Genomic DNA, 27,329 nt, shown 5'->3' with positions numbered 1-27,329 from the left:
AGGGAAAGAAAAACGAGGACATCCTTTTGTTTCTGTTTTTTGTTCTTTCCTCCTAAAGTTCTCAAAGGCACTTTTAAAGTTCATCAGCCCTTCGTTCCCCGGTACACACCCCCCTTCTAAACTGCTGAAGTACAATTATCCTCTCTGAAGCCTAATGGAGCCACAGTGAAAGCTCTGCTCTTATATCTGAAATTAATGTGTCAAGTTGTTGCAGAGTTTTGAATTGCTGCAAAATTTTAACTCACTCTTCATTTCTGAGCAGCAGCTCAGTGCAGAAGGCTCCTGGAGCACAGAAAGCCACTTAATCATGTTCAAAAATAGCTTCTTTTGTATATCCCACTTTTACTTGTGGGCAGGTCCCTACAGATCCAAGCATATTTTCTGAGGCCTAAGTTTTCTCCCTACTACACCACAAGCTTAATTTTTGGGATGCTAAGTATCTGCAGCTGCCATTTACTTCAACTGGAGCTGTATGCTCTCAGCATTTCAGATGCACCGAGTCCCTAATATCCTCGCTGTAGTTCTGTCAGCTTCCAGGGATGCTGTTCACATCACTGCGTTAACTGCAGGGTTACTGTGAGATCTCTAGTAGAGTTAGCCATGAAATTACAATATAAGTGCAAGTGAGCTAGTGGGCTTGTCCCTTAGGCCCATTACACAATATTGCAGGCAGGCACATACGCTTATAATGGGTTAAACTTAATCGTTTTGGTGAAGTATCCCACACCTGGGATTTGCACCCGGTAGATTTTTAGAGGTTTCGGTTGTAACATTTGAGCAGTTTCTGGGAATGAATTAAAAATGCGTTGTTTTGCCCATGTTAAATATGTACAGTTGTATTTCTGAGCAGCTCCCATGTCTCCGTGCCTAGACTCCAGGACTTGGACGTTTTTGGACAGTTTCCTAGGACAGACCTTTTGCCACTGCTGTAAACGCCTGCCCAAATCCTACCAGGCTTTACACTTCTGAAAAAATCTCAGCATGTACAGACTAAATACATGTTTGTTAGTTTGGCAACTAAGTTCTCAGAAGATTCAACTGGCATTTGAGCATGCTCCAAATGCTCATAGTTTCCTTGTATAATCAGACAGCATATGGGCCACCCCCACAGAGTGGCTAAGTGTATGGGAGCCCAGGGCTGCAGAGCATGAGTGGGAATTGCCTTGCAATTGTTTTCCCCAGCACTGGAGTGTGACAAGGCTGGGTATCAGACTCTGCCTGGTATTGCACCCCTCCTGCTGGCAACCAAATGCAGCAGGACAAGAGTGAAGAGAGACTGCCGAAGTGGGGGAAGGAACGGGTTGGGGGGGACGGACAAGAGAGAGATTTTGCGGTCATGAGGGAACGCGTGAGTGATGCATCAGGCAAGGAAAAGAAAAGGGGGAAAGAAAGGGAGGAAATGTACAGAAACAGGAGGAGAAAACATGAGCACAGCTGCAGAAGTGAAGCTAAGATGAGAAGGGGACTGTGGCTAAGTATAGGCAGTTAAAAAACCCAAGGCTGAATTGATTCAGTCTTTGCTGGTTAGTCTAAACTGTGTAGATTGAATTGATAAGCAAGTGAACAGACATTCACTTTTGATTCTGGAAATGCAGCCACCTGCCTGCAGTGGCCCATGTGGCCCAGGCCAGAAGCTAGGGGGTACTAGAGCACCCCCCGCCGCTCGGTTGGAGCAGACAGCTTGGGCAAAGGCTAGCCCACCCACCCTGCAAGAGGAGGGGCGCGGGGGAGGTGAAAAGCATTCTGGGATGCTGGGGGACTATGAGCTAATTTGAATCTGGAGGGGCTCTGAGACAGCAGTTCAATAAACTAATTTAACCTAAATCAGTTAAGTCTGATACTACGTCCATCCAAGTTTATCTTAAACTGGTTTCAGCTGTTTTGAAAGCAGTTTATGTACACTGAACTTCTGTTGTGGTATAGATTTTAACTGGTTTCTGATCGCTTCTACTGGTTTATGTATAATTTCTGTCTCTAGTCTGTGTGGGTGTGTGGAAGGAGAAGGGATGCAAAGCTATGAAACCACCACATACAGCACTTGGACATGAACCAAAGAAGCCTAACTCTTAATGTTCCTTTACTATCAGCAAACACTTGAAACTTGGAGGCAATGTATGTGTCTGTCTCTCCAGCGGCATATCTACTTCCTACTGCTAGCAGTGATTGAATTAGCTTGCTGATAGGAGCAGCCTGTGCTACAGATCTTAAAATCCCAATGTCGTTAAGCAGCCACGGAGAGTCACCACAGTTCCACACTGTGCGGGGACGTAAGGGTGGGGCCACGAGGGAGGTAGAAAGTATTACAATGGTTAAAACAAGTTACTGCGAAAGGCCAGTCTCTTGCTACACTAAGTATCTATACATATTTGATAAAGGCCTTCACCAGTGGATCCTTACAACATTTCCTTAATCTTTATGATTAGAAAACACAAGAAAACAAGCGTTCAGCTTCTTCTCAACTGCACTAAGCCATTATTATACAGCTCAAAGATTTTCCTGTTCTAATAGCTCTTAACTCATCTCTCTCAAAATCAACTTTGTGGGGGTTTTTTCCCAGGAAGGCCCTCACTGGGAAGCTTCCATATTTAATTATTATACTTTTTCAGGGTTTTTTCCCTTCTGATTAATGATATTCTGCAGTTGGGTACACCCACTCCACAGAAAATAACTCAGAATTTAATTCTCAAAGCTCTTGGGGAAATTATTCCGGGCTTCCTCAAGGCAGAAGCAATAATTTCTCAAGAGGTTGAATCCTTGCCTTCAGATTCATTTTTATCAAAGGAAGAGAAGAAAACCACCTTGCCTATTTTAATAGTGACAGTTTTTTTCTTTCTTCCTTTTTTTTTTGTTATAATCAGGCAGGCTGGTTTGTAGAGACAATCAATTTGGACTCATCACTATGTTCATGGTTTCACACATTCATTGTCATTTGTTGCTTTTTGTTTTGGTCACAGTTTCTTAATAAAGTATGAAGTATGTTTGAGAGGGAGATATAACGGCTGCTGCGATCAGGAAGGGAGAAAGCCACAGCAAGGAATCTCCTGAAGAATATACTCCACAAGGACTTAGGGGAACTGCCCCAGAGACAGAGATTTGAAAAGACAGAAATCAGCACCTTTTCTGTGAATGCAGTAAATACCCACAGGAGCCCCTGGTCCATCTCCAGACCTGCAGCCTCCCCCTACACTTCACCGCTGGATTTCCCATTAGGACTTTCCTAAGGGATGAACATCATCAATCCCCAGTTTTCACTTCAACGAGGTGACACCAATTCTACTTCCCTTGTGCAGTTTTTCCTTTCTTAGGCTTAAGAACCTTCTTTAAAAACCCCACAGGCCCTACATTTCGTCACTGATTGTCACTAGCATGTTACTGATATATAGCCCAATGAGACCATGGGTTTTGGTGAGGACACCAGTTGTGTTCGCATGGGCGACTGGTGCCACATTAGTTAGGGGGGGCATGCGCCCCCCCCCAGCGACCAGTCAGCAACCCACGGCCAATCTCACCAATGGGTGGGGGGTGGTTCCCACTCCCCGGCTGGCACTCCCACCTGCCCATCGCCTAAGCAGTGAGCGCGGCCTGTCAGAGGGTGCTTAGGCGCTCTCAGGGGGTGCATATGCACCCCCGTGCACCCCCCTACACGTTGCCACTGTGTGTTCATGCTCTCGCCCAGATGTTTTGACTGTGGAACAAACCCAGAACACTTGCTGTCAGGAAGGGCTACTGGGTCTATATAAGGAAAGAGAGGAGTGAGGAAAGGGAGGGAAAAGAAAATGGCCTCTTTCTCCTAAAAACCCCTTCAGCATTACCTTTGGGGACCTTGGGACACTTTAACCTTCTTCTTGCTGGATAATCTAAATTAAGGACTGTCCAATACTCCAAATGCAGCTTTGACAGCAAATGAGCTGAGGTTTTGAAAGCTGAGGAGAGGTGGGATGAGAAATCTACCACAAAAAGTAGGAGCAAGCTGTATTTTTCAGCATCAAAGGCCACACTGGATAACATTCCCTTCTATTGCTGCTATTTAGAAAATGGAATTTGGGCTCGGTGAATTATTTCTGGCTAACAAGAGCCATTCCACAATGGGGTGTAGACTTCTTGGGTGGCTGGAAAATCTAGCCCACCAGAGGCCTGCAACCATAACCTAATAACAACAATATGCTACCTCTGTTGTAGCTCAGGGCTACAGCCCCACATCAGCAAACTGAATAGTTAAATAACGCTGAGCTGGTGCATGCCTGCCTTGCTCCCAGCAGCTGCTTGAGGATCCTGCGTTACATTCCAAAGCAAAGCTTGGTCAGGGCCCAAAATGGTATTGAAATGACTGGCAGGAAGAGTTCCTATTGTCCACAGTTTATTGAAACTGCACCAGTCAAAACATTTTTCCAGAGCAAAGCTGGCAGGCCACACACGTGACTGCTCAGCTCTTACTCCTACTAATGTGTCCCCTGCATTCTTGATGAGGCACATAGCAAGAGCCTGCTGGAATGGCTTGGAAAAGAGCAAAGTAGTTAATAGAAACCAAATATGCTCCACCTCTCTCTGCATACCTCAGAGAGATGTACTCAGGCCTGATGTAGCAATGCAGCACACAGTAATGGGATCAGATACCTTAAGGAGCCTGGAGCCTGATTCTTAATATACCGTGCGAGGGCTGGACTGTGGATGCTGTAATTAGCAGCCAGTTCTCTGATTTCAGCCATATGGCAAGGTGCTGTCACAGCATCTTGAAGCCAGTGCACTCCAGGGAACAAGGAGGGAAGACGAAAAAAGGATGAAGTAATGTATACCACTGCCAGGCCCATGCCCACTTCACCTCTATGCATTGACAAAGGAGGAGCAGGAAGGAGGAGGATAGGAGAGAGCGGCCTGAGGATAAGAGACACTCTATGCTCATGAAAACCAAATAGATATTGGGCACCTGCTCTTTCACTCATGCGCAATCATACAATGTCATACAGTAGGTTGTAGCAGTCTATAAATCCAGCAGGCAGGATCTACATCAGAGCAGGGCCGGCCCGTCCTGTTCTGTGCAACTTGCAGCCTCACGGGGCCCCGCAGCCAAGGGGCCATGCCCTGCTTGACCCCGCACCATGTTTAAAGGGCTCGATGCAGGCAGGGAGCCCCTTCCCGGCCGAGCGGTGGAGGAGTTTCTAGCTCTGCTCCTACCCTGACCCTGGTCCCGGTCCCAGGGAGGGAAGTCAGGCATCCCCAGCACATGCTGCCCCCACCTCGCAGCCCACGTGTGTGCAGCCCAGCCCCAACTATTTCAGTGAGTTTATATCACAATTAACTGCAATTTTCATTTTTTGATGGATCAGGAGGCCCCAAAACTATATTTTGCAGGGGGCCCCAAAAACTTGTGGGCCAGCCCTGCATCAGAGGCACTTAAATGAATGTTCATTAAGAGGCCCCAGTGTCCTCTGCCTTCAGTTGCAGTATTCTGGGTTTTTTTTCCTGCATGCAGGAAATTATTCTCATATTTTTTTCCAGAAGCAAGAGGACACACCTAGAACACTTGGTTCAATTCTTGACACGGTTTTACTCAGGAACATGTCGATGAGCTTGAGGAGATGCAGAGGAGGACAAGAAAACAGGGTGGAAGCCTCAGGCAGGACCAACTTCTGAGGCAGGAACAGAAGGCCTGAAGTGTTCGTGACTTTGCTATGTAGGGTTTCTAATATGTAGCTGAAGGATGTACACATCAAGGAAGGAGAGGAATAACTGGAGTGGAGCCCATGGAGTAGAGCTAGAGGAAGTTGGTGAAGTGAAAAAAACCCGCAGGTAAGTTTAGATCTAACACTAGGGAAAAAAAGTCTGAGAGCTAGAACAGGTTTCCAAGCAGCTGTAGAAGACCCATTGCCCGAGATATTTAACTCTGAACTGGACAAGTCAGAAAACGGGCGGTAGGGAACAATCTGGCACAGACAAAGGATGGAGTAGGCTGCCTACTCTGTGTCCCCATCTTTCACGTTCCTGGTTTTCAATGTTTAAACTAAAAATCCCTCCTTTTAAGCAAAACGAGCTGAAATAAAGCCACAGCGTTGTGAAGCAGACCTGTAATGACATGGTTAATACTGTCCTCGAAGTGTTCTTTACAGCCGCGGCGCTGTGACTGAGCACTTAGTTTGGGCACAAAATTAGCCAGTTGGTTCTCTCGGGCATTTGTAAGAAGTGGTGATGGAGGCCTCGGAGACCTGGCCTTAGATCTTTCCCCGGGATCTGAATTCCTGTTTACCAGGCACTGTCTCAGCATATTCCAGGACGCACTGATACCCGCTGCGGGAGTGAAGGATGCCAAATGCATCTTCAGCTTACATGCAAATGCCTCTAGTTAGTGGCCTGTCTGCCCTTTCTGAGGCCCAAGGGTGAATGACATAACCCTGTATACCTGAGACCCTCTTGAGAGAGGCAGAGACAAATTGAAATTATAAGCTGGCATGCCCTTAAGGTCCCAAAAGCCTTTCCTTCTCTGACCTTTCTGAAAGCATTTGAACAGTGCAACGCTGCCTTTGCCCAGACAAAAATGTCCACCAGGTCACAACACGGAGGAGCCATATGGACTTCCATACGTCCCTTGCTGTCCGGGATAGCTTCTGGAAACCACGCATGGAGAATTTAAGTTTCTCTTCTAGCAAAAGGGAAGTGCCCAATCCTTCCTAGTGAAACGTCAAGTGCTAACGCAGGAAGGTGCACCAGGAGAATGGGCAGGAAGGAGTGTGGGTACACGCTCGTGTGCGAGGGCAGGGGTTGGGGAGGCAGGGGCTCCTTATGCAAGGAGCTCAATCCAAGAACTGTGCGTGTAAAAAGGCGACAGCTGAACATGTATGCAAGCAAAGAATGATCATGTGCGTCCTTCCCTGATGTCCTTCTATCAGACCCGCCCATAAGCGTGCAGGTAAAGAGCCTGGTTTGATAGGTCTGACTGCAGATGCTAAGACTGACCCATCTCTGAGGCAGGGACTGAGCTGGCAGCTGCTCCCTCAGGCACCGGCTGCTCTGGAGGTCACTCCAGAGGTCTGGCAAGGCAGCAGCTAGAGGGCCATTACCATGTCCCTGCCGCTACAAGCACTTTCAGGCACACAAAGGAGACATAAGACAGCATAGTCCCCTTGCTTTTCCTCCTGTGCTGCAGCAGCACACTGCAAGAGGAGGCTGGTCTGCCACTGCACTGCCTGGCATCCCTGCCTCTTCCCTCCCTTCCTGCCAGTGCCTACCTGTCTGGGCAGAATAGCTGGCATTGGGAAGGTCTTGGTAGCACACAGCGCGGGGAGACCTTCTCCACCCCCATTTGGGGAGAGCTTGTGCAGCCAGGTGGAGACCTACTTGCCCTTGAAGGAAGGTCTCCATCAGTGAAGGGGGCTGGAAAGCTGATGGTGGACACTTAACAGGACATAACGTGTAACTAGCCTCTCACGATGATGTGAGAAGCGAATGGAACCAGTGCGGAGCATCATATAATATACTGGATTTAGCCTGGAGTCCAGAAACATTCAGGGATCCCCGCTCTGCATATCCCCATGAGACCTCTAGATATTTTGAAATTTCACTATGGTGATGAATAAAAACTCTTGTATGGGCACCTGCAAATGGAAAACCAATTCAGAAACGCTGATCAAAACTTATAATTCAGTTAATGCAGGCAACCGGTTATTTGATATACCATAAAAGGTATATTTTAGCGCCCCAGCGTTAGGCACAAAGTGAACTAAAACACAAAGTGACAAGATAATTACGCTTGCTTACAATCACTGACTTCAGCATGTCTGCAGCCGTCTCATTAAATGAGACAAGCCTTAGGAGGTTGTGCATGAAATACATTTTCTGCGGTGCTTTTAAGAGCTGTGTAACAAGAGACAAAAACGTAGGCACCACAAACATGAGTGCTTTGTTCGCTTAGTGGCAGTAAAACTTTTACTAAACAGCAGCAGAGCTGCCATGGGCTAAGGACCAGTGGGATATGAGACTGTTAAACTATAGGCTCCTTCCAGTCAACACTATTAAGATACTGAGAAGCTCTATTGACTCTTCAGAGCAGATTTCCCGGTCTGCAGTCATTAAAAGCTATTCCTGCCTCATAGCCACTTTGTGACTCCTGTGACGTGTGCGAGGAATCACTGGTCCACCCATTCCCCGTGCACAGGCATCCGCATTCCCACCGGTACCCTTAGCAGCACGTTCAGCAGAGAAGACAGGGACTTATTCTAGAAGAAATCCAAGGGGAAGAGAGCGGCGCTGTCTGGAAGGACTCTCACTCTTGCTGGTCTATGGTGAAGTCCTTTCTGGCTTGTTTCACTAGCACTAAAACTGCTTTCAAACTCCTCTTCAATGTTTAAACCAATATTGGCACCAGACTTCCTGGTAAGTGATAGACTTACTTTGTCTGAGCTACCACAAGCCTTCCTGTATGCTCTTCCTTAAAACAGCAGATAGGTTTTAAATGAATGCTGCTAATCCATTTACAGGGTTCATCTTGTTTTCATTCAAGAGCTGCTGCACAGTGATGTATTTGAGCACGCTTCACACATTTCAAGAGGCCATCATCTTGTCTGAGACCAACAGCATCCATATGCCTCTTGTGTGACCCTGAGCAACAAAACTAGTAGTTCTTTGCCTCAGCTTACTTACCTCACAGTGACCACCTGAGGCTTCATTCATTAGTGCTGGCCAAGGCTCAAATGAAAGACAGTGATCTCTCTTGCAGATCATTTTATTTCTATTTTATAAAAAGATTTCCTGATCTTGCTCTCTGGGTTTGGTTTGCTTTAAGGTTGTTATTGAATCTGGACTGCCATTTTGTTCTGTCTGGTTGCACAAATAAAGTGCACGTTCAAACGTCTCAGGGCCCTCTGGTTAAGGTTAAGTATCACAAGCATCCTATGGCTTTTCCATTTTTGTGTGAAATTACTCCATACATTTAAAATGAATTGGCATTATTTATTTCCCAGCATAAACCCTACACAACTCCATTGCACGGTACGTTCCACCGCCGAAACGTTGCACACAAATGGAGAAATTAATGACCTTTACGCTGAGAAAGCACCAATACCTTCCCCTCAACCAAATGAATAGCTTTGATGTATTTTTGTGAGAAAATGATATAATATATTTGAAATGCACCCATCTCTGGATGGGGTTGGATAATTTATCCAAAAATGCATGGCCTCGACACATACGAGACAGTATAACGAGCCCAGGGAATAAATTCATAGCTCCTGTGGCATTTGTACTATTTTCATAAGGAAGAGGGATACCACTTTGCATAATACATTCATTTTTGTGGTATGCTCCGAGTACAGGAAAACCTCATGCTGTCACTCAGTGGATTATAGGAATAGCAGCAGTCGTGCCTGTGTGATGGAAAAAGCCAAGAAATAGGTTTGTTTGCTCTGCTGTAATACATAAACATGACTGCTGCTGGTTAACGCCCTCCCGCTGGGCGCTTCATGCTACATCGTATGGATGTCATGTTATGTTAGGCTGGACACAAAGAGGAGCCCCAGAAAAGACAATATTTACAAGGGAAGATATGAGCATGGATGTTATATGGATGTCTACACATGCGCCCAACTGTGCATTTCTTCTTGCGCAGTCATTTAGTACTTGCTAAAGCGGTTCCAGCGCCATGTGGGTCATTTCCGCACAGACTCGGCACCACATGGGTTGTTTCCGTTCGTTGCTACTGCGCAGCAGTGGTGGTGTCATGGTTTGTGCCCCCGGATACTATGTCGCCATAGCTTGTCCCATGCATGTCGCCATAGCATCTCATGTAGAGTGAGTACTGATTCCCTAAGGCTTGATTCTTCCAGGAGGTTTGAAGAGCAGAATCACAAAAGAAGTAAGAGGAGCAGCTTATTTTAGCCATCCAGATGTGCTTGGGCCTAACCTGAACCCTGTGTGATTAATGTGCTGTACTCTACGGTGTGTGTTATCTGTTCTTACTGCACCATAGCTCATACTGAGATTACAAACTCTTTGGGCAAGGGATTGTGGTTTAAATTTTCAGAAGTGCCCAAGAGATTCAGGAGACAAATCCTATTTTCAGTCATTATGGCTAAAGCTCTTCAGGATCTCCAGCACTTCTGACAATGGGCCTGAGAGTACAAAGTCACTTAGGTGCTTTTGAAAATTTGCCCGTCTCTCTGTTTGTTCTGGAAAGTATCATGCTTGCTCCAGGGCACCAGCTTCTTAATAGTCCAGCTGCCTTGTTGGTGACTTCCTACTGGGAAGGGTGAATTCCATTGAATGACATTGGTAAATTCCTGTAAAAAAGACTGTCTTTCCAGCAGGAGAAGCGGCATCTTAATAACATTAACAATAATCTGTTAACTGAATAGTATGGTCTTAAGCACAAGAAACGGCTGATAGTCCAATCAAGTCTTAATGCAGTTTATTAACGTCTGGTTTATTTTATGGGGTATCCACTTCTCACTTGTTTTTCCATCTCACCCACCTTGAAATCACCGTCCTTAGCTAATAACCAAAAGCAATATTGCATGACGACCATCCTGAGTAAGGGATCCTGCCAATGGTACTTCCAGTATAATATGCTGCATATTGCTGCCAGCCCCTTACATCTTCCCCCAGCCTCTTATTTGACACATTTTCATTCAGACCCCTTGGTTTATTTCTTTTCAACATGGGCATTTAATCATACCTCTAGTACAGGCATTTATATAATTTAGTTACTTAACTGTAATACGGATCACTTACCTATCATGGGAGACTCTATAAAACTCCATGAATTTGTCTGAGGGACATAGGATTGCAAGACCCCAGCAGCACGGCCGGCTTCGTTCACCCCACCAAACACATAGATCTTACCACCGCAGACGGTAGCAGCTGCAGAATGCACGGCCTTTGGCAGAGGAGCTATTGTCTCCCACTGATTGGTGATCGTGTCATACCTAAGACAAAAGCGATAAGAACAAGCTCAGATAATACCAAGTTGGGTGAACTGTAAGTGCATGACAGACAGACAGACAAACAGATAAAATAGACTGATATATAATAGGCAGTTAGACAGACAGATAAAACAGATGTGTCAATGTATCTTCTAACACCACAACAAGTCAACTGTTTGGCAAATCATGTGATGATGGCCTCTTTCTATCCTTTAAAGCAGATAGCAATAGAGAAATGAAGAAAAATAGATCTGTTTTCTTCATATACCTCTCAAACTTAATTATAGTGTGAGCTAAAGAAACTCAGGACACCTTTGTCAAGGAAACTTCTACTAATTAATTTCTATTAATTAGAATACAGTGAAACTCTTCTCGCATATCAGCACAGTGATATCCAATAGCAACCGTAGGCAGGCAAGTATTAATGTACTTAAATTGTTTAGCTCGCAAAACTCATCTCATCATCAAATATAATGCAATGCGATAGCTCCTTTTACTGAGGTCAATTAGTCATCAGTGCACAGGTTGCACGTGCCTTCATTCAGTTTTCATTGTGTGGACTAAGCTACTGCACTTCAATGGAGGATGTAGCCAAAGGTAATGGGGCGTTTGCTGCTGGAGTTAGATTTCCCCATTGCATTCACATCTGACACACAGCACAACAGAAAAAAATATGCATTAAAGCACTAAATTAGTTTTCAGGTCATCAGTATCAGATTTAATTAAGCCATTGACCATAAGGATGTGCAGTTAATAAACTGTGGGTGAAGATTCGTTTTCAACAATGTCACAAGTACAGGCATTTATTTTTTAAGATAATGTGGCAGTGATCCAAATAGTTCCTGTAAAATGAGTCTTGGAGACGGTCAAAAAATAATATGGTTTTTAGGTTTCAATGTTTCCATGTAATATTACATTTAGGCAAGTAGTAGTTACCTGAGTAATGATTATTCACAATGGGGGATTAAAAGGATGCAAACCCTCATCACCCTCATTAGCTTTGTCTCCCAAGACTAGGATGAAGTTTATCACTACTCAAACACTCAAGGATTCCTGAACTCGGGCCCCCAAATCCCTTCTGAAGTGAACATATCTAGTGAGAGACATCATTTGTAAAGTTTCTCACTTGCCAAAATCCAAACTTGGGATAAAATAAAGGATACAAGGCAGGTAACAGAGCAAGGGACATAAAATAATGTACTTAATATACCTGACTTCGTCTGCCTTAAAAAATGTCAGTAGATATAGCTGAGAGCTGTTGATAAATGACTGATAAGCGGAATGGAAGAAAGAAAATGGGAGCAAATTTTAGCCAGCTAAAATGGAATAAGTTCCTTATAAAGAGCAGAGAGAAATGTATTTTCTAGTGATTTTAGTATACTTTAAATCAGTGGTTTTCAACCTTTGTTTCATTTGCAGACCCTTAAAATGTTTTGTATGGAGGTGCAGACCCCTTTGCATTGTAAGTGTGGGTATTCACATACTTTTGATTAATCATAGTTATCTTTCATGGAGCCCCTTAGACATAGTCTGCAGACCCCCAGGAGTCTGCGGACCACAGGTTGGAAACGACCGCTCTGAATTCTTTACTGAGAAATTAACTTCAGACTGAAGAAATTAAACAACGTGGTTTCAGGAATATATAAATGGGCACAATCATATATTGGGCCCGCTTTACACTTTGATGCCAAAAATAAGATTACAAATCTGCATCTGATTACTCATTTCTAAACTAACAGCGCAAGGCACAAAGCAATACATGCATCCTATTTGTATGCAAGACTCGTAGCAATATTCGCTCTCATCCTAATATTGATATGGGGAAAAATCATGTAATATAAACAGTTTGGTACATTGCTCTTGGGACACACTTAACCAACAAGCATCCCCCAATAAGTCAAGCCTTGGTAATTTATCTGTCAACATCTGTCATTTTATAATAAAAAATGATTAACAGTCAAAGGAATACAGTTATTAGACTGGAACTGATCTAACTCGCCCTTCTAATCTATCAGCTTCTGGGATACAATTGAGAGTTGTCATCCAATATATGTTTTCTAACAAAGCCCACAGTGATTTAGTGTCACTACTGGACTTCAATCTCCGATGATGTTTGTGGCCAGTGCATCTGAATGGCATATCACTCCGTGAAGGTGAGTAGGTGTGCTCATTCCTCCCTTGGTGGTAGGCTGCTCGAGAGGGACACAGATTATAGTCAACTGTTTTTCAGTTCTCCCATTTAATAGTTTATCAAAATACAGGCAGATTATGCCACCCAGATGTTCTGCAGGTGGGGTTTGGTGGGCGCAGCAGGGGTGTGCATGTGGCAGTGAGTCTCATGCTAAAAGCAATGGTAAATCTCACTACCACCATTCTGGGTCACCCATCATTTTTTTCACCCACTTCCACTGCTCTCTGTTTATTTGCTGCATGAGTGAGTGAAGGAATTAATCTCTCTCTGACTGCCACAGGGAACCAGAAATGACTAAATAGTTTCACTTTGTCTGCAAAGCCGAAGGCTGCAAATCTACCGGATAGAGGTGCAAATAGTGCTGCTTAAATCAAATGTTCTTGTCCTAGTTTCAAGCATCCTTCAGTGTCAAGAACCTTCTCTGAACGAGTAAGAAGTAGCGTTGCTATCTGGTGTTGGCTCTACCTGCAGACCAGAACCCCTATGCACACGGACTCATCTAAAGGACAAAGGCGGACCAATTTCAACAAAAGGGTGATGTTAATTAGTCTAGTCTAACCCCCCATTTGCCACATTGGAAGTCATCTTTGTCTCCATGGACTCATGGAAATAAAGGATAGAAAGGTCCAGTATGTCCTAGTACCACGACCTCCTATGTACTATGCATTATGCCTACTTGTTTTCTGCCCATACAGTCTGTTGAATTTTAGCATAGCTTTTAGAAAGAAATTTGATCTTGAACCCCTTCATGTGATAGAGGATCAACAACAGCCCTGACTAGGTTTTTCTAGTGCCAAATTACCTTCATTGTAAAAATATGTGCCTTGTTGCTAATCTCAATTTATCTACTCTCAATTTCCTACCACCAGATCACAAGCCTTTTTCTGTTAGATTACAAGAGTCATCTACTATCACATATCTCTCCCCATGTATATTTTTGTAGAACATAATAAAGCAACCTCTTAATCTTTCCTTGGATAAACTAAGTAGCTTAAGCTTCTTAAGTCTCTCACTGTAAGGCACGTTTTCCACACAGTAAATTGTTTTGGTTTCACTTGACTCCTCACGTGTTCACACCCAGGTTTGCACCAGATTAACTAAATTGGTTTAAAAACCCTTGACTTGGTGCAACTTTCTTACGGAGAGAATAATCCCAGCCGGTTCACTTCCTACCTCTCTGCTCTTACTATTTCCATCCTTACTCTCCATTCTCTTGCCTCCACCTTCTGCTATCACATTCACAATGAAAAGATGTGGCCTCAAATACCGTTTTTGGTCTCTTGCCTCCACTCAAAACTCATATTTGAGTCTGCTTTTAGCAGCTGCAAATGAATACTTAGTGGGACCTGGATCTGATCTAACCAAAGGTTTTTCTTTCTGCAAAAGTGTGCACAGCACTCCTACCATACCAGTACTACCTCAAAGCCCCCTGTATCTATGCTAGATAACAGCTCTCTCTGGGACAGGCTTACTTAAACCTTGTGAGTCTAGTGGCTATTTCTAGCCAAGGTCTTGGGCCTGCCAAATTCATGGAGGGTACTTTATTTTACGATATCGGTAACCTCAGTGTTGTTGTTGTTCATCTCCTTTGTCTAAATCTATAGACTACCTATACTGCAGCCTTCTACACCGTTGATACAGCTATGTTTCCATTCAAACATCATGCATGCCTTAATTTCCTCTCAGCTTGGCTATTACAACCCCATCCTTTGCAGTCTCGCAAAGCTGCAACCATATGCAGAATGCATCTGGCCCTGTCACTTCACAAATACCAAGTGCCAGGACATCACTTCAACACTGCGCACTTTGGAAACTCTGATACGGGTATCAGTGATATTCCTATGATGCTTTAAACATGCTAGATGCTTTCCAAATACAGAAGACAACACAGTCAATACTCCGCAGACTCTACTGTTAAAATTAAGCCTGCTTATCCTTCAGTGGCAGCATAACGTGGGTGGGGGGAAGGAAGCAGACTGATAGGCACAACTGCCTTGGGCACCAGCTTGGAAGCGGTTGGTGGTGGGGCGGACGGGGACAATGAGAAAAGTGGTCGCTGATGGCAGCTATGCATTCACAATTGTGAATGTGGCGCAAACTGGAAGTTACTGTTTCTGCTTCGCCTGGGGCGCCCGGGCTTGTCCCTACACTGCTGTTCTCCAGCTTTGACTCGTGCACCTGATCTCTCTCTCACCTCATTCATCTCATTCAGCATCTGGGCACTTACACATGTGCCGGACGTCTGCTCCAACACGTGCTAATTAGAAGGCTCAATCCAGCAGCCTAAGCATCACATATCAGTGTCCTCGCGCTTCGAAATGACAGTGGGGGCACTTTAACTACAGGACATTGAATGAGCTTTAAAGTGCCCCTGCCATGGGATGCTGAATACACATGATGCTGCGGGTACTTTATTTAGAGCGGCTTTCAGAGCCACTCAAATTAAAGTGCGTCCCCACCCCCGCTCCACACCAGAGCAAGTATAAAGATGCCCCAGGTTTCTCTCTCAATCTTTTCCACCATCCTTATTATTAATGGTAAGAAAGCCTTTTCCTTTGGAGCTTATGCCACCTGGATCAGCCTTTCTCCATCTCTTTTGTCATGCCTGAAAACACATTGCTTCATTCTCTTAATTTCTCTCATTCTAGGTTAAACAGCCTTATGAGTGAATACTTCAATTTATTTACATTAGATAGTAAGTAGTCTTTCTGCCAACCATTATCAGAAGTTTATATATGCACACCACCCACCTTTTTATACATTATTTAACTCTGGAATACACTTTGCAGGGAAGATGCTATTCAGAATATAACTGTATTGTTTGGTATTGATCCGCTTTTCAAATGGTTCACATCTTATTACTGGACTATATTTTGCCTCCCCCCCCCGATTGTTTTGAGGAACTTAATGAACTGTTCTTGGACAAGGATATATGTAAATAATTTGTTAAAACATCAATAACACAGGTCATTCTGAAGCTGTTTGTAGAGAGACAGATACAGGTTATTTTTACATTTAATTTTTTAGACTGTCTTTCAAGTGCACAATATAAACTGAAGCAGTCAGCCAATTTTAGATAAACCTGAGAGGCTTGGCTGTGCAAATGCTATCAGAACCGTAAGCTTCATCTTCCCACACCCTTCAGACAGATAATTACTATGAAGTACCCAGATCCACAAACATTTAGTCATATATATTGTCTTGTCAGCATATGCAGGCTTCTAAGTTCTCCACGCACACATTTGAGGAGGCCCATCATCCATTATGTAGAAGCCTTGGTCATAGATTCACTTCATTCCTCCATATCCTAACTGTACACAAGCTTCAGAGGCAGATGGAAAGGCATGATAATCTCTCAACTAAATACCTAGGGACGTTTTTTCCCTGTCACAGACAAACTTGATTGAGAACTGCAGTCACATTGCTATTTCCCTGAAAACCTGCTCCAAAAACATAGCCCAACAATGCATCCATTTCACAGAGTGAGCGTATGATTCAGCTCAGCAGGCACATAACATTATTTTAAAGTACAATAATAGGTGTCTTTTTATATATTCAGATTTTCATAACGTTACCCATCATCATTGGATCTGCTGAGCTCTTTAAAGACATGTGAGCTCTTTAAACTCTCCTTGACTTCACTGGCCCCGCAATTTCCCAGGGCGTGGTCTACTGCATTGCTTCTAGAAATGAAGTACAGACAAGGAACGAGGAAGGATGGGTTCTTCTAACCTCACTCTATAGACTCCACAGAAAACTGCACCTAATTGCATTTAGAGACATCGAGTCATAGAAAATGAGGGTTGGAAGGGAGCTCAGGAGGTCATCTAGTCCAACCCCCTGCTCAAAGCAGACCAGCCCCACCTAGATCATCCCAGCTGAAGCTTTGTCAGGTGTTGAAAACCTCCAAGGATGGAGCTTCCCCCACATCTCTGGGTGACCTGTTCCAGTGTTTTACTATCCTCCCAGTGAGAAAATTCTTCCTAATATCCAACCTAAACTTCCCTTGCTGCAACTTGAGACCATTGCTCCTTGTTCTGTCATCAGCCACCACTGAGAACAGTCCAGCTCCGTCCTCTTTGGACCCCCTTTCAGGTAGTTGAAAGCTGCTGTTAAGGCCCCTCTCAGTCTCCTCTTCTCTAGACTAAATGAGCCCAGTTCTCTCAGTCTTTCTTCATAAGTCATGTCCCCCAGTCCCTTCACCATTTTTATTCCCCTTCGTTGAACTCTCTCCAATTTGTCTGCATCCTTTCTGTAGTGTGTGTGTGTGTCGGGGAGAGGGGGTATTGATTTGCGCTTTCCAATAGCAACATGGGCATTCAACAAATGGCCAGTCACACACGGATGCACTGGAGGCAGTACAGATAACAAATGGATAATGAAAGTTGCCCTATACATTTTATTTCAATAACTTCTGTCACATTTTGACCATTCAGGGCTTTATTTTTCATCCGGGGCATTTGCCTCAAAGTGAATATTTCACCAAAACAGCTTAGCAATTTTTTAGAATGAGCTCAGGGGAAAAGAAGTTGTTTTCTTGAGTTAAAAAAATTATTGTAAACATTTCACCACAGTGCTTTAGTACAGCCATGCTTAGAGGCAAGGAATTAATAACTAGCAGGGGGCGAGCAGGATGTTGCCTGGTCTCAGTTCAATGTGCCTTTTGCCATTTCCATGGAAATCCAGCTTAATCTGGCAAAACTGGAAGCTTCTGTAAGTATGAGTATGAGATCCAGCAATTAAACAGTATGAAAAAAACCCAGTATGAGATCAAGCAGCTAAAGGTGGTGTTAAATGCATATTTATAAAGGGACCAAATTTAAATTGCATTCCTAAATCTAAATACTTGCCTTTGCACCCATGCCACTCTTTTAATGCAAACATTCATACGGTCTAGAGGCACCGATGCATTCCTATCTTCTGAAAGACTGTGTTCCTAGACCCCTTCCAAAGCGAGAGCAACGGCCCATCCACATATAAATGGAAAACGTGATTTGTTTACTAATGGAGGTCAAACCTGCATGGGGGGGGTGTGTGCACGCGCACACACATGCACACTAAGAAGAGGTACTGGGAAGTTCTGAGCTGAGCTGAGTTTTAATTGAGCATGTGACATCAGACAATTGAGCAATTAAATTAACATTATTCTGCACATTAATGATTCTTCTGAAAGAGATGACCCACATTCAGAATGCCTCATTGCTCCCAAGCCTAGGATCAGTTGTCCCATCTATTTAATTTTCTGAATACTGGCTAAAATTAGGATACTGGGCCAGCCGGGGCATGTTTCTGTTCAAGTAGGTACGGACCTTGTGGGGTGCAGTTTTTAAGATGATCTTTTTCTCTGCCTGCTCGTCTAATGCCAAGATCCAGAAAACCAATGCTAAAACCAAGTCAAACCACCCCCAGCAAAACAAAGGATTTAAGCAATGAAATGAACACGTTCCTTAATCTCCAAACTTCATTTTAATTTTTAAAACCCTCTGATATCCCAGCATAACCCAAAAGGGACGCACAATCTAGGCATACACTCTCTTCTGCTGTTACTTCTCATAAGTCATTTAATAGATAATAGCAGATTAATTATAACTGAGAGTTTAACAAATCCCCATCACAAGGGTTTACCTATCCCTGCAGAGGCAGAATACGTTCAAAGGACATGGAGATAGCCTACTTGTTGATAAGCATACATAAAAGGCCTATGCTATGTCCTAAATTTGAGGGTAGACAGGGATCACAGATGCATTCGCTGAGCTGAAGGCTTGTCTGTCAGATCACACTTGTGCTCACATAGGCACTACAGAGTGGTGAGTTAAAGTCTTCAGTGCCGCTAATCCCAAGTGTTCAAAACTCGTGAGATTCACTTGAAAATCCTGAGATATTAAAAAGAATAGGTTGGCTGTTCTCTTATTTGCCTTCTGATTTTCGTGCCTTTTTAAAGATTTCTTGTTTTCAAGATTTTTCTCTATTGAGATAAGAATGAGAAACCTGACACCAATGAAACTATCATCGGTCTACACTGGCCAAAGTTCTCTCTGAAAAAAACCAACCCACCAAATTTAAACTGAAATTCTCCTGTAAGCACAAGACTCCAGGACATGGGGACCACAGAAAAGCAACAACTATTGTGAGGTGCACGAGACAGTCACAAGGACTGGCACCCCTGTTGTTGCGGACATGAGGGTATTGACTTTATAGACAGAGATGATGGAAAAAGTGAGAAACTAGGTTTGCTTCTGTGTTGATACAACCACTGGTCTTGAGCATACACAGTCTTTTCCCCCCCTGGATGTTCTGTTGAAGAGTGAGTGAATGAATCAAAGCAGGGAAAGAAAGAGACACTCTGGGGGAACAGGCGGACTCTGCTGAAAACCACCTACTACTATAAGAAAGTTGCTCGTGTCATGGTCATTTACTGGATGTGCTTTTTCAACTAGAAGGAGGATTAAAAAACATTTAGCCTCCCCTGTAAAAAAACAAAAAAAAGCCTGACTTTAAATTACAGGAGAAAATGCGTGGGAACTTGAAGTAATGTTACGGACCCAGAAAAGAGTGAGAGACTCACTGAACAAGTCTGCAGCCTACCCATCATCAGCCTGGAGTGGGCCCAGTGCTAGCTAATCCCATTTGCTTTTCATTATTTTTGCTGCCATTTTACTCCCTGCATTTCCCTAACTCGCTGACACAATCAGTGAAGTCAGTTTAATATTTGATCTTAGCTCATTTCAGCTCTGCCATATTTAGGTAACAAATGCCGGAAAAAAAAGATTTATGTGCCCATTTGCCCCAGGCTACATATCCTGTGTGCCATTCAACAGCTGTAATTTCTGACTGCATTTTAGGGGGAACGTCAAAGGATCAAAGAGAGTCAGAGAGCAAAAGCCTCACGGATGATACCCCTCTGGCAAAGGGAAAGTGCCCTGACCTAGCAGCCAGGAGCTCCACAGACTGTTGTTAATACTTCTCTACAATTTAAAGCCCTCGTTGCAGATCCAATCTCCATATGACAACAAGGAGGTGAGCAAATACCAGTCTCCCACCTTACAAATAAAGTAACGGAGAAGTTGTACATGGCCACTTCTCAGAACGGTGAAGAGAAGCTCAAATGTGGTACCACCTGGACTGTCCCTCGGGTTTCACAATAAATGACCCATGTCTACGTACTTGGCTCTACCCTCAGGAACCATTTCTGGAACCGTACACACTCTGGTGCAGCGCCCGGGAGTCTGATTCACAAAGTACCACTGCAATGTCACAAGCGGCTGTGCAACCACTGATGGGCTGTGTGTACCTGTATGTGTGATTACCTTTACACTGCTTCACAGTGAGGATAATCAGAAGCTGAAAGTTTAGACCCTTCAGGGTGGAAAGGAGGATGCAATTATGCCATTATTACATGAGCCTAACAGATAAGCATAAAGAGGTCAAGACTGCAAAGGTAACATTTCCTGATCACCTATTATAAAGGTCACCTGATGTTCCCATTAGAAATATTCCATTTTCAGATTTTATAACTTTCCCAAACGTCAGTTGTTACATGGCTTGGGCCTGCTTGGATTTGGGAGAAAACCTTTAGCCAAAGAGGTCCATTATTTCTGAAAGTGGTTAGAGAAAATAGTCATAATTTGCCCACAAGAAATAGTTCAGATGGCCTTTCCCTTCAACAACTCTAGGACTTCCATGTTTGGTATAAAAGATCATCTATTATTAAGTTTTGTTTACGAGACTAGTATAAGAGGTTTGCCCAGCATCACACACAAGCTCCGGGAGGCAGATAGGAATACAATGTAATTTTCCAAGGCAGTATTCAACTCCCTTAGCCACGAGACTGCCTCTTTTCTTTCTGCAAGTCCTTGCTTCATTCTTGAAACACCTTCCAACCACTACAACCAATGAGATAGGTCATGTAGGCATATACCCTTCAATCCACAGCCCCAGTCAGTCCCCAGAGAAGGTCCCTTCTGTCCACTGGGAAAGGTAGGGGTCCCTCTGGAAATAGTTTAGGCAATAGTTATTTCCTAAATTCCTAGCACTTCCTAAATTCCAAGTCCTTGATTCTGCAGTCTCAACAATGGTCTTTTCACATATCTACTTGTAGGCAATAATTGCACAGATGATTTCACATATCATCTATATTATGCTATATTAACAGCATGTTAATATTGCGAGGCCAAGTGTGCAATAGTTGGAAAATCCAGAAGTAAGGAGAGCTGGGAAACCTGAATCCTATTTCATTTTTGCATATTATTCACATAATAACTCTAGGCACCTTTAATTCTGGCATAAATAGATATGATCCCACGTTAAGATACCATTTACTGGGACTGGCTATCTCACAGATTCAAAGAAGTTTAGGGCTGGAAGGGACCTCATGAGATCATTGGGTCCAGCCCTACTGCTCTGGGGAGAAAAAACTCTGAAACCTTCTTCTACTGAAGCCATTGCTAAGGGAGTCGTCTACCTCTGAGTCAGGAATTTGAAGTCAGCACTAGACCTAGTCAAACCTCTGCAGGCAGAATGTGCATCTGCCAGAAAATGCTGTGAAACAATTTGTGTTTTGCAAATCAAAAATCTATCACTTCTGATAAAAGTCTGTCTCACAGAAAACAAACAGGGGAAAAATATATCTCAACAAGGCTGAAGCTGTTGTGATCATTTCTGGTAGTGTTAGGGTCCGGGAGATGTTGTAACCATGATGGCCCAGCAAGGATTTATTTTCTTGGACCAACTGTATAGCTGGGATGGAGTTAGACAAGCTTTCGAACACACGACATGCTTCTTCAGGTCTGAGCAGTGAAAGCCAACACAGCATAGTAAAAGAAAACAGTTGTAACAGGGGGAGCGAAATCCCCAAGGGTAGCAGACAAACAAACAGCAAAAGAAAAGAGGCAGATTACTGGGAGATTGAGGCCTATCAAAAAGGTGGAGGATCTTTCTCACCTTTCATGTCTGGGGAGAATTCAGGGGTCAGGTAGGTTATAATGAGCCAGAAAACCAATATCAGTGTTAAGTCCTTGGTTCTTAGTGTCCAGTGTCTGGAAGGGAAGGTTTTAATTTGCTAGTTCAAAAGGGCTTTCCATTTCTACATGGAAAAACTGAACTCTAAATGAAAAATTTGCATTTTATCAACATGACCTATTTCTACTGGTCCAATATGAATTTACTTTATTACTTTTTCCATGGGAAATTAGAGTTGTTGCCCCCCTGTCAGATCAAGAAAATGTTTGAAATCACAGATTCTCCTACAAAATAAAACAGTGTGCTTTCCACCCTGTTCTGTTCAGCCCGTCTCAGTAGGGACTGAAAAACTGTTTCCTTCTAGCAGATGCCTATTCATTTCCAGACACCAAGCTCATCATTGTGTGTTGCTTCAACTGGCAGCATCTCGGAAAACCCATACAATTAAGGGCAATCCTTCCTCCAACCGGATCTCGCCTGCAGGGGTCTGCAAGAGCCAAGGGTAAGAGAAGCTTGCCTTGGCTGCACCCTTGTAGGTAAACAGGAGAGTTTGTGCATCGGCGCTCTCCTTCTTTTGCTAGCCCCAAATCTGCACAACTTCTAAAGCACGGGTTTATTAAATGATTGAATAAAATGTCACAAACAACTTGGCAGCTGTTTGTTTTAAAACAACGATTTCTATTGATGCGTTAAAAAATCCCTCAATAAAATTCTATGTTCTAGGCTGCTGGAAAAACTTGTTGTGACAAAACCTGACTCTTGTGGTAAACTGGAGTTGACAACGTCCCTTTAAATCACGCGCAGCCAAAATCACAACATATCAGATGGTTTCTCTGGGAGCTGAACCTTACCTTTCCACGTGGTCGACATTGCCTGCCACACCAACACCTCCAATGGTGTAGATTTTCCCATCGTACACCAGGCTGTTATGTCGACACCTCGGGACTGTCATTCGGGATACAAGATTCCAGTTATCAAGTAAGGACATGTAACACCAGACATCAGAGAGCGTGACACCAGACTCCATGCCACCTGCCGTCAATGTGTGAGTGAGAGGAGAGGAAAGGAGAGAATTAAGTGAGCTCTTGGAACGCTGGCAGTTCGCTGCATGTTGCAATCAAAGCCAGTTACAAAGTAAAAACTCTTCAAATGACATTTGACTAATTAAAATAAATCACCCTCGATACTGAGCATCTGTTCCGATGATGCAGATCTGTGTCATTTATTCATGCGTCCCAAAGGTTTTTTTTTTTGGTTTTTTGTTTTTTTTTTCAAGATGACACAAGGAAATCAAGATGTCAGACTAAGAGGGACATGTGCATAAGGGAATATACCCTTCCAACATCCATAAATAACATCCAATCTATTAAATTACTGCAACACTTGCAAGAAGGTGTCACGAGGCAGAGAGTGCCTGGCTTAATAGATACTGCCTGGTTTGAAATCTAGACTGCTGACTAAAAGATAGAAAACAACTTGGTGAACAGTGAGATTAAAATAAAATAAGTAGACAAGAATTCAAGGTTTAACTCCTAATGCTCTGGCATCACTTGGCTGTCTAGTTCTGCTACATTAGAGCGCAGCGCTGCAGCCACAGCACTGATGAAGCGAGATGCTAATACTGGACAACTGTGTAGCTGCGTCTAACTGGGGCTCACAAAGAGTTTAGCTTCCCACACTCCATGGTAGGGGGGAGGATTATTATGCTCATTTTACAGAACAGGAAACTGAAGAACAGAAAGGTGAAATGATTTATCCAAGACCACACTAGGAGTCAGCAGCCGAGCCAGTCTCTCAGTTCTGCACGCTAATGACAAAACCATCCTTCCTCCTTGGTATTTGCTTTGCTTAAGGATATTTCATTCCCTCCCCTCCCACTGTGCAGTGTGAAATGCCCCCATTTCAGTTTGCAGGAGATCATTTTTTACTTTGTGTTCCAGGTTTGAGTAAAGCAAACAAAATAAGCTAGTCTGGCATAGAAATCGTGTGAGGCTCTTGACTTGAATATATTTTCCATCCAGCACTAGAAATTGGCCCAGATCCCCTTGAAACCTGGCACGAGTTCACAGGAAGGGGTTGAAATAAACTTAGGGGTTGGGTTTTGTTCATCTTTCAGACACCACGGAGCCTGGAGTGGGGAATCGTAGTGGGAAACCTTTGCACTCCAGTGAACAAAATAGCCAGCACCGCATAAAGACCTCCACTGAGGACCTGACCTCCAGTAACAAAACAAAGGGATGAAGCTACACTGATCTCAATAACTTTTATTCAGCTCCAGGGGCCTCTAGTCAACATAAGTAAGATGATAGGGGAATTTAAATTTGTATAAACACTTCTCGTCTACAAGTCCTTCCCCTCTTGCCATCACCCTTACTCTCCATGACCACCAGGGGGATCTTTACCTCCACCCAGTAGAGATTGCTTTCGTTCCTCAATCGGAGAAGTACCATATGATTGAATATAAACGGACACCTTTATACTACACGTCCAAGCCGCAGTCAGTAACTCTTTCAGTTAAACCCTCTTCAGGAGTGTGGGCTCAGTTTCATTGAAGCTAACAAGATTATAGGGCTACAGACTACTGTCAAAAGAGAGATTTAAAGAACAGGTACCAAACGTGAACGCTCTTGTAAGCAAATATTGTAAGTGTAGGTCACATATTCAAGCAGCTCAGCTGATCTGTCTTGAATGCAGTAACCCACCATTTAGGCTCGACTCCAGCCAGTATTTTAAATTGTGTTGTTACAGTAGGGAAACCTCTTTGCACGCTTGATGGTTGTCGAACCTATTCTCTACACGTTATAACTGCAGAATGGGCTGTTGACTGCTCTGCAAGGAAATTAAGTCTGAAGTGAAATGGAGAATGGTGAAAGCAAGTTCCCCTCTGCCCATCCTTCCTTTTAGTGACAGCTGGATAAGACTAGCACATGCTCTTCCCTGCTTGCAGTGCACAATGTATTTTTGCGAGGGGCCAGCCCTTCTCTATGCCCAAGTGGTATGCCACTTACCTGAAAGATAGATGTTGTCCCCAGCGCTGACAACACTGAAAAACTCCCGATCGTAGAAGGGCAGGCTGGCCAATGGGTACCACTTATTGTTTTGTGGATTTAAGCAAGTGACAGCTGTTAAAGCTCGCTGATTCATGCCAATCATTTGGCGGCCTCCCACTAAGACTATTACCTCGGCTACACCTAGGAGTCAATTAAGCAAAACATGTTTGTTAGAAAAGGCATGCTTCTCATTTGGGCAGTAGTCTATCATAAAACTCATGGTAAAGCCAGCTTTTCAGCCCCCATTGGAAAATACAACTAGAGAAAACAAGCCATTTTTCAGTCTGGTGAATCATTTAAGCTCTGGTGCTTTGAGAGTGGTGCTGTTCAGATGCTTATAAAGGCTCATGTAAGAGAGATGTTGTGTGCTGTACAATCAAATGGAGAGGTTGGTAGGAGGCAGGGTTGCCAACTGTCTGTCAATTTATGGACGCTCCATAAATAACTAGGCTAAAAGCACCTATCTGTAAATTCTGTAAAAAATGTGTGCCACCTGTAAATCACAAAGCAAAAACAGAGCTGCAAAATAAGCTCCGTGAAAGCACTGTTGAAGTGCAGATGGAGCACAGCAGCTCTATCATGGCACTGCCTCTTATTTGCTTGGGTGGAAGGTAGACAAACAGTGGTACTTCTTTGGTGGTTTATGCTGGGATGGGGAGAGTGGGGCTGGCAGGAGAGTGGGCTGGGAGAGAAAGCATGGTGGAGGGTGCATTTGGGGGTAGCAGGGTGTGGGGGTGAGAAGGGGATCTCTGGAGCATGGTCAGTCAAGTAGGGTCTCCAATCCAAGAACATTTTTTACTGATAATCCCCAAATCTTTTTTACTACAATTTGAACCTGCCCCTTGCCCACGGTCTGGGAGAAGGTTCACGTTTACATTATGTAAAACATATGTTGGTAAAAAAGTTTTATTGTTAGTGATAACTTTGCAGACTGTCAGTAAAAACAACTGTCTTAGGTTGGCAACCCTGGGAGGAGGTGAAGAGGCACATTTGGTAACTGTTGGGGAAGCAATGTCAGTATAGCAGAGTTTAGTTGGGAGGATTACATGAGCCACTGTACTGGGACGTGCAAGACTAAAGGGGAAGGATGTATAAAGCCCTCTCCAGGGAAAGCTGCTCATTGATTTCCATGGGTTTTGGACCCAGCTCCAGCAAGGGAAAGTCTAGTCCTATTGAAGACAATGGGGACTTTGTTGTTGACTTCATGGAGACTTGGACTTGGCTTTACCCAGGTAAGGTTCCTTCTGGTTTTCAAGCTGACAAATGTATCCTTCATGAATGATGAATACTGATGTATGGAGAGGCTTGAGGCTTTCTTTCTCCTGGTTATGTTTCTTCAGCCTTTCAATTCCTCTCCCATTAATCCTGTTAAGGGGGCCCTTTATGAAGTATCTCTTCACATATCCTAGATGAACATGGCCTTCTTAAACCCAGCCTGCATGCTATTAATCATTAATTAAATGCATTATGGTAGCACTGGAGAGCTCAATCGTAGATCAAGGCCCCGCTGTGCTAGGTGCTGTACAAAGATGGTCTTTGCTTTGGGGACTCATTGATTTACATTTACCCATTTACCTGTGTAGTCTTAGGTGTACAAGAAGCTAAATGCTCGGCTGGTGAGGTGTGAAACACCATAAAAGTTAAAACTGGGTCAAGACCAAGCAGGGAATGTTAGGACTTGGGAACATTATTCCTATAGTACTACACAAGCTAACTCCATAGCGACTGCTGGCAACAGCTCTTGCTGGCAGGTGTTTGTGATGCTTTAGATTTAGTGCTTAGTATAAGCAAGTTCTGAAAATGTTCAGTCATGGCTGCAATACCATATCCAAAGTGAGGAAATATTTGCTCAGAATATTGGACTCTCCTCACCCGTCATCATCTAGAATTTGAATTTTTCATATTTAAATGTCATTCAAAAAACGATGACCTTCACATAGTATTAATCTTACAAATTCTGCACAGTTTTAAATAACTATTTCTTTGTATCAAGAACATTACTTTCAGTATGTGTATGTAAATCTAATCACCTGAAGCAGAGATAGCTTGATTATAACAAATGACCTCAAGAGGGCACCTAACACACTGTAGCAGACCCACAAAAGGTATTTAGAGAGCCTTTGTAAACACATGAATGTAGGCAATATGCAAAATAACATGATTCCATATAATTAGACTCTGACCTAAAAAACTATAATCACCCTCTCTTACCCCAAGAGAATT

General features: G+C 43.6%; 1 protein-coding gene and 1 long non-coding RNA gene across 9 annotated transcripts in view; one reads left to right on the top strand and one right to left on the bottom strand.

Moving 5' to 3' along the window:
• Positions 1-27,329, bottom strand: part of KLHL29 (kelch like family member 29) — a 568,419-nt gene that overhangs the window by 15,263 nt on the left and 525,827 nt on the right. For all 8 annotated transcript variants that reach the window (XM_025206190.1, XM_025206187.1, XM_025206189.1 and 5 more), the window contains 3 exons: positions 25,065-25,247; positions 22,908-23,088; positions 10,717-10,910 (listed from right to left, as the gene is read on the bottom strand). In XM_025206190.1, coding sequence (XP_025061975.1) covers positions 10,717-10,910; positions 22,908-23,088; positions 25,065-25,247 — 558 coding nt within the window. The remainder of the gene's footprint in view (positions 1-10,716; positions 10,911-22,907; positions 23,089-25,064; positions 25,248-27,329) is intronic.
• On the top strand, positions 4,545-20,076 carry LOC112550552. The gene is made up of 3 exons (XR_003094460.1): positions 4,545-5,275; positions 5,497-5,787; positions 19,941-20,076. It is a non-coding gene; the product is annotated as an uncharacterized LOC112550552 (long non-coding RNA).

Source organism: Alligator sinensis, unplaced genomic scaffold (genome assembly GCF_000455745.1).
Source record: "Alligator sinensis unplaced genomic scaffold, ASM45574v1 scaffold780_1, whole genome shotgun sequence".
In the NCBI taxonomy this organism is placed as follows: Eukaryota; Metazoa; Chordata; order Crocodylia; family Alligatoridae; genus Alligator; species Alligator sinensis.
Note: the sequence above shows the minus strand (reverse complement) of the source record. Positions and strands in the feature narration are given on the sequence as shown.